The 13419-nt window shown below is 31.3% G+C and overlaps 1 protein-coding gene and 1 pseudogene across 3 annotated transcripts; one reads left to right on the top strand and one right to left on the bottom strand.

Moving 5' to 3' along the window:
• Positions 1 to 4876: 4876 nt before the first annotated feature.
• LOC120162608 lies at positions 4877 to 7129 on the top strand. 3 transcript variants are annotated; one of them, XM_039172715.1, is made up of 5 exons: positions 4949 to 5255; positions 5446 to 5640; positions 6099 to 6280; positions 6598 to 6925; positions 7005 to 7129. In XM_039172715.1, the coding sequence occupies exons 1-4, from the start codon at positions 4949 to 4951 to the stop codon at positions 6910 to 6912; spliced, it is 999 nt and encodes a 332-aa protein (XP_039028646.1). In that variant the 3' UTR covers positions 6913 to 6925; positions 7005 to 7129. The 3 variants fall into 3 exon arrangements, with proteins under 3 accessions (XP_039028647.1, XP_039028646.1, XP_039028645.1); XM_039172716.1 differs by lacking the exon at positions 7005 to 7129 and having other exon boundaries at positions 4877 to 5255; positions 5446 to 5580; positions 6598 to 6926; XM_039172714.1 differs by lacking the exon at positions 7005 to 7129 and having other exon boundaries at positions 6598 to 6926.
• Positions 7130 to 8057: 928 nt separating this feature from the next.
• LOC120162639 lies at positions 8058 to 10649 on the bottom strand (annotated as a pseudogene).
• Between the last annotated feature and the right edge of the window lie 2770 nt (positions 10650 to 13419).

The following is a 13419-nucleotide window of genomic DNA, read 5'->3' on the forward strand; positions in this document are numbered from 1 at the left end:
GATATTGCTTTGAAGGCCTATGGAATATTTTCTTGATTCTTTTCCATGTTCGATGTAATTTTTTATCTATAATGTATTAATAAATGTGATATAATTACTTTAAAGGGTAAAGTATAGTAATGGTCATTGAACTTTTCTAAAGCTTTCATTTAGGTCTCCCAACTTTTAAAAAATTGCAATACAGTCCTCAACATTTAGTCCTTTTGCAATCTGGTATCGACGTAACGGCCATTTGACGATGTTACACTGTCGTTAGTACATTGCAATATGTTCATGAACTTTTCAGGCGCTTGCATTTAGGTCCCCCAACTTTTAAAACTTGCAACACAATCCTCAGAAGACCCACCAAGGGATTATCAGGATGATAATGTTGTGAGAAAAAGGTGTAATAGGTTAGAAATGCAGAGTTGACAAACACTGAAGCATAGATGTTCGATGAACTAAGTATCATGAGTTGAAAAAAAATAGGTTAGAAATGCAGAGTTGACAAACCTAAGATGAACTAAGTATCATTGTTGAAAGTCACCAACAAAGCTGGAATTTTTGTATACATGACATATAATAATTTCTTCGTTTAATCCTTGTGGTTAAAGATTTTCCAACAGATAATCAAATATAATGAAATCCCTAACAACGCATTCACCTCTCAGTCTCTTTCGCAACTAGAAAGGTATCATGACAAGGTCAAGTAGTTGCTCTAAATATACTACCCTGTCATGATGCATTTCGAGTTGTGTGCATGCATAATTGTCTTCTAAAGCTATAATTCAATACAATTCAACTATAAAATTTCCAAAAGATGTTTTTAATAAGTTCATGTTTAAATATTTGAATTGCCCGTCCAACTCAGTTGGTGAGCGCAAGGCTCTTAACCTTGTGGTCGTGGGATCAAGTTTCACGGTGGGCAAATTCATAATTCTGATTGTCGGAGGTCTCCCACGGAAATTGCTCTCCACCTGGCGTTGAGGACAACCTACTATCCTACCTCCCCCTTACCCCATTACACATGGGAATAGGGTCAGCTAATTTTTATGTTTTAAATATTTGTTTCATTAAAATCATTTAACCATATACTTTGGACAATATAAAATAAAACTTCCAGGTAAGTTTTCATGTGAATTAACCATGCCAATTTATGCAGGTTGCAAATTGAATTTTTATATTTTTTATAAATTTGGGATAAATATAAAATATTATATGTTTAAAGATTTTTAATCATTGATAATAAACGTTTATATCATTGAATATATAATGCTCAAACTCGAAATTTCAAAGAGATACAATAATCTCACACACCTCGTCGTGAATTTGCACCATTTGACTTTTGGTAATAGCCACAAAATTCCAAATTAAAAAGTTTTTATGACAGCGAAACGATCTTAAGCTAAATTTGAAGTTAGAGTTTGGACCACCATGTCAGAAATTTTGTCCCTAAATTCTTTCAACATGTCGTACATCTCATAGTGTACAATTTTCAAAAGAGGGTGGGTGGACTTCCTTTGATGCATAACTAATTTAATTAAATTTATTTAAGAGGCATTACTTGTACTTATTTTATCATGTCATTTATGGTTAGATTACTAAAAATTATTTATTTTACTCTTTCCTCTTAATGTCATTATTTACTTTTTGTTTTCACAAACAATGTCATTATTTACTAAGAAAAAGCAATTCATTTTTTTTAGTTTTTTTAAGAGAAAAACGATGGATTTTGAAAAATATTTTGAAATTTAGGAAAGTTTTCACTTGGTAATTTTCATTTTAACTAACTTGAACACGCCTCAAGTCACAACAATCATTATGTAATAAACTTAAATCGTGTCATGTGCAATATGAAACTTATTACATTTAAATGAAAATTTTCAAATTAATTTAGTCAAAACTATCAACCAACTTATTATTCTCCATACACATGATTAAAATTCATACCCCAACCAATTAGGGTCCAGCAGCTCAAAATCATGTGTCGTAGATACATCCATAATTGATTGGAATTTTAACTGCCGTATTACACCCAAATTATATGTCTCAACTATTATTAGACGCTCACCCATGTTTTAGTTACATCTTAATCTTTCATATATTCCCTATAATTTTACATCAAACACAAAACAACAGCTTCGGTTCTTCGAAAAATCTATCAATCAGCTTTTATTAGTTATATAATATAAAATTTGCTTCAGATATTATATTTTAAATTTAACTTTTTTATCCTTTAATATAAATTAATTTTTAGTAATATATATTTAATTATAAGTAATATTAATATTAATTATAGTATGCAAAAATAATTATTTCACTTTAGGATCAATACAAACATCACTAATTAGACATATGACAAACTTTGTTTAGATTTAGTAAGGATGAGGGAAAGCTATATGCAGTGTGGAAAAGGATCATCATTTTATTTGTTCAAGGTGTGACTAATTTAATAAAGGTCGAAGGCAACCTCAGACACACACAGGTAGTATGTCGACTTGAAACATAAGAATATGGAGTTTATTATAGGCGATAAATTACTCTTCAAGGTGTCACCTTAGAATTAGTACTTTATTCTGAACAAAATGGACAGTTTAAAAATCATGACGATGGAGGTCACCAAACTAAGGAACAAAAGATTTTTTTTTAATGAAATTCCTATGGAGAAATCGTATCATTAAAGAAGCCACATGGGAATATGAGGCAACAATAAAGCTCCAATCTTGTCCTTTTCAATTCAAGTAAATATTGATGAAAAAAATTACTTCAATGATGAGATAATTATAATAATCTAAAATTCATGGTCAATATCCACACGTTGACATGAAACTATGACAATTCGAATAATGAGTTCAATTAGGTTTGATGGGTTAATATTTGTGTTTAATTGGATGAGAATTGTGACAAAGTAGTTTTAATGGGATCACTTTGAGTTGGGATTATAGGTTAAAAGACATGACGAGCAATTATACCATTATAGATAAAACATGAGTTAACCATTTTGATTGGATGTAGGTTTAATTGAGGGTAGTCATGAGGTAGGGATGGCAACAGGTCAGGTTGGCTTGAGTTTTTTGTTAATTCAACCCGAAATATATATTTTCCATCTAAACCCGACCTGACCCGAAAAATATATATCATGCACCTAAATTCGACCCGACCTGAATCTAATTTTTCTTTAAAAAAATCTGACTTTATTAAGTCGAATCAAAATTTGTCGATTTCGAAGTAAATTACCATCATTAAATTGAGGATTTTATGAAGTTTTCCACTTTTCCTATGGTTCAACCTTGCTAATAGTAAGCTTCTTTTATCATTTGAAGGAGAGGCCAAGAAAACTAAAAATAATTGAATAACCAAAACACACAAAGTAATGAAGTCAAAAACCTTAAAAAAATGGACTTTTCACCAACGTGGGCCCAATGATATAAATAAAAGCTCGTCAAAGGCTAAAACCGCGTAAACCTATTGACTTTGGACGGCCTTCTATTTCTTTAACCCCTCTTCCTTGTAAATTACAATCCTATCCTTTTCCCATCAAGATTCAACATATAAATAAACGGACCCCACGTCTATTCTTTTAATATCAATTCATATTTTATTTCATGCACAAATAAACTAAAATGATATTTTATAATTCAACACATACAATTTCAATTATTTTAATATCAATTGAATGTCAACTCATTATTTTAATTATGTTTGTTTTAAAAAATAGTAGTCGTTTTTATTTTCTTTAAAATTGAAAATTCTTATAAAATCTGTTTAATTGAAATCTTTAAAAATAATTCTTGGAAAATAAAAAATTTATCAAAGTTAAGACTTCGTTTGATTTCAGAAAATATAAATTATTTTAGTTTCAATTTCATAGAAAATGAAAGTCAGCAAATGATACATGTTAAATTAATGTTTTTTAAAATATTTCTTTTGGAAAGGGAAATATATAAAAATGATAAAATAATTTTTTTTCTCATTGTTTTCCTTAAGGATGTAATGTATAACTAAAAAAAATGAAAATAACATATCTTAAGTTAATAACTTAAAATGGATTCAAATCTAAATAAATAAATAAAAAGTATGATTGAGCACGAACCAATTTAACTCAGTGATTAAAGGAATCGTTATTGTTCTTAGAGATCATGGGTTCGAGCACCATCTACTGTAAAAATGGTTGAACGTTCATTGTCAAACAGTTAAGAGTATTTAGAACATATATTATCTTATAATCACATTTAACTTAATAAAAAAATGATTGAAACCCATAGAAATGTATGATTTTTTTATTATTTTTATCACATTTTTATTATCTAACAAGTTTTCTAATTTTCATTTGAAAATAATTATTTGTTTCTACATATCAATCACATTTCTCAATTTTCAATAAATAGAAAATAAAAGTTCTTTTTTCAAAATAGAAAACAAAAAAATATTTTTTTAACTAAACAGAACCTTAAAAGTTATAAATATTTATTTTTACTGTTTTTCATTGATGTATTTCCAAATTAGAAAAATGAAAATAAATTTTTTGTCAACTTAATAAAGTGATATCAATTTAAATTTATATAAAATTTTAAATATTAAATTTCTGACTAATTTATTTTTCTAAAATAGTTTTTTAATTTTTTTTCATATTTTTGTTATAAAAATTGTATCAAATTTTATATTTTATTATTGAAATAGAATTTTATTTATATTTATTAAATGTATTTTTCAATCTAAAAAATAGGAAATGAAGATAGAATAAAAAATACTTTTAGAAAACAAGCGCAAGTATTATTTTTCATATAAAAAAAAAGATAAATTGAATAACTAGGATGGCATTCATGATAATTTCAGAAAAATACAAGTCCTAAACCATAATCTCAAACAAACTATAAAAGCAAAAATTAAAAAATATATATATAAATATATATCAAAACATCTTAACCTTGTCCGAAACTGAAACTCTCCAACCTCTCTCTCCCTTGCAATGTCTGAAACAGGTTTAACGGTGCTTGACGGAACCCATCTCCGATCTCTCAACCCCTCTTTACCTGAATTAAACGATGCTATCACTGGATCCCAACTCCTTGAAATCGCTGACTCGAAAGCCTCCACTTCTCTCTTTGGCCTCTCGTTGCCTCAAAACCTTAAAGCTTCCGCCCTTTCTCGTGTCATCGACGAAACCTTTGATGATCACGATGATGACGTCACTTTCCGGAAAGCAGAGCTCAAAAAAGATAAAGCGTCCAAGTTTCTCTCCGATTACATATCTGCCATTGCTAATGAGATGAAAGGTAAAAGAGGATCAAGTCAACTTTGATTACTTTATAGTTAAGATTATCATATAAAGTTGAACCTTTTAGAGAACTTTAAAGTGTTTGGTGATTTTATGATCTGGGTTTTTTCTGCAGGTTATTTTGACTAAACTATAAACTTTTGGGGTTATTTTGATTTTAAATTATTGAATTTGGTTGATTTGTTTAGATGATCCATTAGTGGTGTCAATATTGGATGGGAATACTTTGAAGATGTTTTTGGAGGATGAAGATGATTATGCCATGTTAGCAGAGAATTTGTTTACTGATATGGACATCGAAGATAAAGGGAAGATATGCAAGAGTGAGATAAGAAATGCACTTGTTCATATGGGCGTCGAAATGGGGGTTCCTCCATTTTCAGGTTCCTCTTCCATTTCCATATCACTTTCTTATGTTGTTTTAATGTATCGAATGTATATGGTGAAAGTCATTATGGATGGTTAAGTCACGGCGTCATCTGTTATTTTGGATGGCATGGCATGTTTGACACCCAAAATTTAACACCGGAGTGAGATGCTATGTGAGAAATGGAGTTGTTGCATAGCATAATATCAAGTGTTTATGCAGCCAAAGCTCGAACATCGTATTCATGGATTTAACTTGGTTCGAGCTTATGAGGAGAGCCATTTAGGGATCATATAAGATCTTTTATCTATTCCCTGTGTCAATTTGTATGTCCCCCTTCATTCTAAATGGCATGTTGTACATCATAACTTGAACCCGGAATGACTATTGCTATGTGAGAAATGGATTTCTTACTCCATAACTCGAATGTATTAATGAATCTAATATTTGTGTTGGTTCCCAATGTTTAAACAGAATTTCCTCTGCTAAACGAAATCTTGAAAAAGTATGGGGCCGAGGGGGAAGAAGAACTGGGCCAAGCACAATTTGCTGAATTACTTCAGCCGATTCTGCAGGAAACAGCTGATGCATTGTCTGAAAAGCATGTTGTTGTCATACATAACATCAAGGTTGTCAATGGTTCTGAGCTAAGAAAGGTAGATCACAAACACGATCTTTTGCTTCTTATATTGTAGTAATATGAAGATCAAAGAGCATATGCTTTTTGAATTTCAGCATGTAATTGATACTTAACGTTTTTAATCATTTCCACTTGAGAAAAAAGGGAGACGGTCTGCATCCAAATGGCTTCACCACAAATTTCCTTTCATAAAGGATAAGTGGAAGCCATATTGCGAATATTTACCATCATCGATCCAATATAGTAGGAGAATCGGTTTTTCATTGTTGTTGAGAATTATCGAGCTTAGAACACAAGGATGACTTCTGATGTCTACAAATCCAAACATTGCAGGTCTTGGCAGATGAGAAGCAATTCAACGATGTCTCGGAGAGGGTTTTGTTGGAAACAGAAAGCGAAAAAGATGGGCTACGTAAGACGAAGCTAATCAGGAGTTTCTTAGAGAAACATGGAAAAGATTTTGGCTTGCCACCGTCTGAATCCAATGAAGCTGTGGTTCTTCTCTACGATGCGGTATTCTCCGAAATCGAGAATGAGAAGAGTGTTACACGAGCAGACAACGAATTCAGGGAACTCGTGAAAGACATCCTCGAGAAGTTTGCAGAACAGCTTGAAGCTAATCCTGTGTTTCGTGACCTTGACAATTAAGAGAGTGGTTGAACTATGGTCCTGTCTATGGACCCGGTTCTTCGTGTTTCGTGACCTTGACAATTAAGAGAGTGGTTGAACTATGATTCTGTCTATGGACCCGGTTCTTCGGGTCACGGAGGCAGTTCATATTTATCCGGCAGTTACTTGCCTCTGCAGTGGTTCTTATAGATTGCATAAACTATGCTTATATATAATGATGAATGGTGATTGTCTATATTAGATATTAATGGAGGAGAGCTTGATCCTATTGCAAAGGGAAAACACAGATGGTGTAATTAACACTGTTACTTAACAATAATAGGTGTGATAATGATTTGATTAACCGATTTAAAAAAAGTTAATGCATGGTATTATGATCTTTCAAAGATAACGATGAAGATTAAAATTCGCCCCGAAATTTAGATAGGTTGGTTCATTGGTTTCTTAACTTGTATTTTTAGATAAGTTGACCTTTAGTCTTTGAACTTGTAATTTTTTCAACTTAATTGATAGACTTTTTTCAGTCCACACTAGTCCTGGTCATGACAACACTTTAATTTGGTCTCACACTTAGATTTCATTAATGTGCGATGACTGACACGTGAGGTTGAATCAAATAATCATTTAAAAATTTAAAATATATAATCTAAAAAAAATCAAGAAATGTATAAAAGAATCAATCGACTATGTTGTACGATCTAAAACTGTCACATCATCAGATCTTAATATGATTCAAATTAAGGGACTAAATTAGAAGAATTGCTTAGTTTTAGGATTAATGTGAACCAAAAAAGCTCATAGGCCAACCTGGGGAAATTATGAAATTCAAGGGGTAAATGTTGAGTTAATCCAATAGTCGTAGTGATAAGTAGAGAAAAAGGAGAATTCAAGGGGTAAATGTTGCTTTATGGTGCTTTAGAGAAGATTATGAGAGAATATTCCTCTCAGATTTGGCAATATCTTCTATGGGGACCAGCAGTGAAGCCAATTTCATCCATCAGCTTCTATCAACAGAAAAAAAAAAAACCCAGCAACTTGCACTGCGTTTAGATTACTAATCAAACTCGAAACAACGATTAATTGATCAAGTCCATAGATGCAAAACACTTTCCCCTTAGACATGAATGAAATGGCAGAGACTGTTCTTACGTACGAATCGATGCTCGAACGAAGAGATGATGTTTTATTTGAAGGCTAAAAGACCTTGGATATCATCTTACAACACCGGAGTAACCATGGAGAGCTAAATTTGAATACAGTGGGAAGCTTAAACACTTTCCCCTTAGACAATAGTACACAAACTACAATACCAAAAACCAAAACCAGATGATGCATTCCCACATTCTATGCCAATAAAACTTGGCTTCAAAGCAACTACAAGAGCTTTACTTCTTCATTCTTTGCCATCGGCTGCACGGAGTGAGCCCAGCTGGACTGGTGCTTGAGTTCCCACGACCTTAGATGACCCGTAGATGGACATGTCAATGCCTTGAGCCTTCTCTTTCTCGACTTGTTCCTTGATCCAGAAGTACGTAATCCTCAGCCCATCCTACAAAACATTACAGTAAAATATGCCATGAGTGAAAAAGATATGGAGTTGAAGGTCGTGAAAAATATTTGAAAACTCTGAAAATCATGAACGATAACGCAATTCAGTTACCTTCAACCTCATCGTAGGAGCCCAACCAAGTTTTTCTTTGATCAATGTTTTGTCTGAATTGCGACCACGGACACCCTCTGGACCAGGGATATGGTGGATTGGAAGGTTTTTATCCTCAAAGCTAAGAACAATCTCTGCCATTTCATTCATGCTAACCATCTCATCACTTCCAATGTTCACAGGTTCCCGGAAATCCGACTTTGTCAATCTGAAGACATTAATTTTAAAAAGAATGATACGCAATAAGGAGGATATTTTCACATTCAAAATAGAATAGCAATTTCAAGCCGAAGTCTAACTTTTCATCTAACACAGTATAAACTTTACAAAATTATGGCTAGAAACACATTACACAAATTACATATTGCTTTCTAATTTTTAGTATAAGCCAATTCATGCAGATCAACGTTTACTAAAACCAAAAATCCTTGGATTTTCCCTTTAAATTGTTGCATAAAGCATGAGTTTTGGCTGGAGGAGCTATAGAAAAATGCCAAACTTTACCTAAGTACACCCTCAACACATTAATCGATGAAGGTGAAGGATCGGGTCTGAAGACCATCTCCCCACATCTACAACTTGTCGGTGGAAGTAATAGCCTTTCTGCAAAATGCGGCAGGAGCCTTCTCCCTTCCACCTAAAAGACGGATACATGGAAGTGACAAATTTAGTATGTTCCAAAAGCAGCAGCATACACAAGCACTCACCAAAAGTGAAAAGTTTACCTTTCCATGTTCCAAACGGGTCATAAATGTTGTGAAACCTTCCAATACGGCACTCAATTCCAAAGTCTTTGGTGTTGTGCTTGCACAATTCCTCAGTTGCAAGCTTTTCCAAGCCATAAGCATCTTGTGGCTAAACCCGATATTTAAGAAGTGAAAATCAATAATTATATCATACTAATCAATAAAGTATAAGATTAGTGGATAGTAGTTAATGACCATGAGTCACAAACCTCAGCAGGCCAGGCATCAGATTCTTTCAAGCTCACATTAGTTTCCAACTGCTTAAATTCAGGGTAGATACAAGCACTAGAGGCATAGAAGAACCTAATCAAACCAAGAAATCGAGTTCAAACCAACTGTAAACTTAAAACAGAACTGCAATGAATAAAATGCAAACACATAATGCACCAATCCAATAAACCTCTTAACTCCACTGATCCTAGCAGCCTCAAGCATGTTGAAACTGATCATAGTGTTGTTGTACATAATGACAGAGTGGTTCGACTGAATGAAACCCATACCGCCCATGTCGGCAGCAAGGTTGAAAACATGATCCACTTCCTTGGTAACCTTCAAGCAATTCTCCATGACTCGGAGATCGACGAGGTGGAATTCATGACAAAACATGTCTTCTGTCATATGCTCATTCTTCTTCCAGTCGGAAGCAATGATGTAATGGCCTTCACTCTTGAGACGTAGAGCAATGTGGTAAGCAATGAACCCACCAGCACCAGTGATGGAAATCCGGAGTTTCTCGGAGGGCCAATAAGGCTCCCTCTCCAGGGCATCATAAGTGTAAGCACCATAGCTGGACCCATCAGTACTTCCCATCCTGCATACACTCAATTATTAAACCTCCATCAGTACAGCTAGATGTAAATGACAAGTATTAAACCATATTAATGCCATATACCATCATGTTTTATATAATGGCCATTCAAGCATGACAAAACAAAGATCAAAACGAAAAATAACATGTTGAAAATGCCAACAACATTACAATTTTAAAAGTGTAAGGAATCTCCAAGTTTTGGGGGAAACTAAAGAAAAAATAAGCACTAAGAAGAGAGAAGATATAAGTAATCAAAGTGATAAAGTTTAAGAATATAAAAATTCAATCTTTCGTATAGCGAAATCCTAAATATATCCCTTTAGATAGTAAAGCCGAATTGGATTAAGAATTTTATTAAGAAAAGAAGTCTTCGAAGTTTTTTTTTTTAAACAAAAATCTTAACTAGCAAATCTTTACATTTTTTTAAGAGACTTGACAAACAAACCTTAAAGCAATACAAGTTACTGCTATAATCAGATAATTTTCTCAAACTCTAAATTATGCATAAAAGGGGGAAATCAAGCACAAAATTTAAAAGAGTGTGAATGAATCTCTTTAGCTTCAATGAATGGCGGTAAAGAACACAAAAAAGTGAGGCAGAGGGTAGATAAACATGAAACTTAAAACAAACCCATAAAAATTAAGTCATAAATAATAACGATAAGCATTTAGAAACAACAAAGAACGGAGAGGAAAACAAAAAGTTGAGAAACAGAGCACTTAAATCAGGACATGGAAGAGAAACCAAGTAAACACCCAACAGAGAAAATGACCTAAAAAAGAAGCACAAGTTGAGAACTTTGAAGAGAAAAAGATAATGGAAAAGCGAATTGAGGATTGAAGATGAAAAGGATGAAGGATTGTGAAGCTTGAAATGCTCTGTTTTCTATATATAGAAGGAGCCACAAAGAAGGGAGGAGATGGTAACAAAAGCTCGGTTTTATTCTTAGCCATAGTTTTTCTTTTAATTATTTTATTTATTTTTCAACAAATTTTAGAAAGATTTGGCGACATAAATTTTATTTTATTTTAGGTTTTTGGAATTAACGACAAAGGATGAGGAAACAATTACTTATATTATAAAAAATAAAATAATTTTTTTTATTTAGAGTTATTTTTACATATTTTGATGAAGTTTAAATTCTAAAATTTTGATTATTTATGATTACCTACTGTTTTAAAAATGAAAATATTTATGCACATCTTATTATTATAAAATTATATTATTTTAACAGTAATTTTTAAAATATAATTATGTTTATATCTAAATTTTAATGTATAGGAAGAGGAAACAGTTATCTATATATATTTTTCAATGATAAAAAAGAAAAACCTTATCTAGCAACAAGAGAGTTTAAAATATGAATAATTAAGATATTTCGATCGACTAAAGACAAAACTAAGACCGACATAATATCAAAGAAACGCACAGAGAAGTCTCTAAGCAAGGCGAGTTTAAATTGTGAAAATTAAACTTATTAATTAATTCGAAATTGTGACATTTATTCTCCTCATCATAGGACGGTATTTTGACTTCATTTATAAAATTAAATATGTTTTCTAACCAATCATTTGTTTAAATTTAAACTGTGAAAATAAACTTATTAATTAATTGGAAATTGTGGGCAGAGTAATGGCCACGAACCAAGTGGACCCTTTGACACGTGGAAAATTCTAAGAAAGCGATTGGAAGTAAGGCTTTGTTTGTTTTGGGGCACAATGAAATTACTTGGTAAGTGTGTTTTTGGTTTGTGAATTTTGTTTTTCACTAAAGATATCATTGAGAGTGTGTTTGGTTCATAAAATGTAAGATTACCAGTAGAAATAAATGATTACCAGAGAATAAGATTACTGGGAATATTGTATTTTGTGTTTGGTTGGTTTAGAAAGAATGTAAGATTACCGTGTTTGGTTAAAAGAATAAAATATTATTGGAATATATATTTGACCAAATTGTCCTTATTATATATTTATTTTTTTAACAAGGTGTAAAATATTTATTGAAAAATTTAAATTCATAAAATTTATATAATTTTTTACAAAATTAAAAATATAAAAAGGTTTAATGAAAAAATAAAATTTTATTTTACCCCTGAACTTTATATAAAATTTTAATTATATATTTTTTTTTGTAAATCTAAAACAGTTTAAGGATAAATTTGTAATTTAAAATTCGTAGAATTTTTATTTTTCAATGACAGAATAATGATATTTTTGAGAAAAAAAAATTAAGGGCATTTTAGTCCAAAATATCAGTAATCCAATAATATCTAAAGAAATGGAGGTAATGACATTACCAGTAATATACCCCAAAAAATTTACTATTGATAATGTAAGATTACCGGGAATGACATTTCCGACCAACCAAACGGGAGAATGTGGATTCCATTCCCATGTGAATCTCACATTCCCCCAACCAAACACACCTAAAACTTACCCTTTCTTTTCCCTATTCCATTTATGAAGTCAATTTAAGTAGGGATGGCATGAAAGGAAACACTATTTACTCACCTCAATCCAAATTCAATTTATATATACTTTCATTTGTATTAAATTTATTTTAAGATAAAATATTTTATTGCTTGATTTCAATTATAAAGGAATTGAAGTTATTCTCCTGAGGTTATGAGTTCGAGCACAATAAATGTCAAGTGTACGAGTTTTCAAAATCAAGTGTTTGACAAGTATCTCCTATATTAGTAAAAAAAGATAAAATATATTATTAATCATTAAATTTTAATTATAAAAAGTTATAATTATAATATTAAAAAATTTAAATTATTATTTTTATAATTGGATTATTAAATTATTAATAGTCGAATTACATTAAAAAATTATTGACATAAAAGTCAATTTTCTATTATTTTTATATTAACCTGATAGTTTCTTCTTTTATTTTTTATTTTTTTCATTTATTTTTTTCAATACTTAAGATTTTTTTCTTCCATTATAAGTCGTTATCATAAAATGTTAATCTTTAACTTTTTTGTGATTATTTTAGATACTGGCAAATTTTTTTCATCGTCTTTAGATACTGATGAACTCTTTTCATCGTCTTCTACTACTCTATCGACTTATATTTCTCTCGAACCCTTTTTAACAATCATGAAAATAAATATTAAAATCTCGAAGAGATCAAAGTATTACAATATAACACGCTAAACTCAACTTGAAGTATTTGAAGGATCTAGAATATCATTTTGGGCCGTCAAGACAATCGACAAATTAAAAAGGTTTAATTTTTTTTTGTATTTGACCATATCCCGAAGAACTCTGTTATCTCATGGATGGCAGTGTTGGATAGGCTC

The sequence above is a fragment of the Hibiscus syriacus genome, unplaced genomic scaffold, assembly GCF_006381635.1.
Source record: "Hibiscus syriacus cultivar Baekdansim isolate YM2019G1 unplaced genomic scaffold, ASM638163v2 tig00111403_pilon, whole genome shotgun sequence".
NCBI classification, from domain to species: Eukaryota; Viridiplantae; Streptophyta; class Magnoliopsida; order Malvales; family Malvaceae; genus Hibiscus; species Hibiscus syriacus.

Coding starts and splice junctions, on each gene's coding strand:
- LOC120162608 (XM_039172715.1), top strand. CDS start 4,949: ATGTCTGAAACAGGTTTAACGGTGCTTGACGGAACCCATCTCCGATCT. Junction 5,256..5,445: donor CATTGCTAATGAGATGAAAG/GTAAAAGAGGAT, acceptor TGATTTGTTTAG/ATGATCCATTAGTGGTGTCA. Junction 6,281..6,597: donor ATGGTTCTGAGCTAAGAAAG/GTAGATCACAAA, acceptor CAAACATTGCAG/GTCTTGGCAGATGAGAAGCA.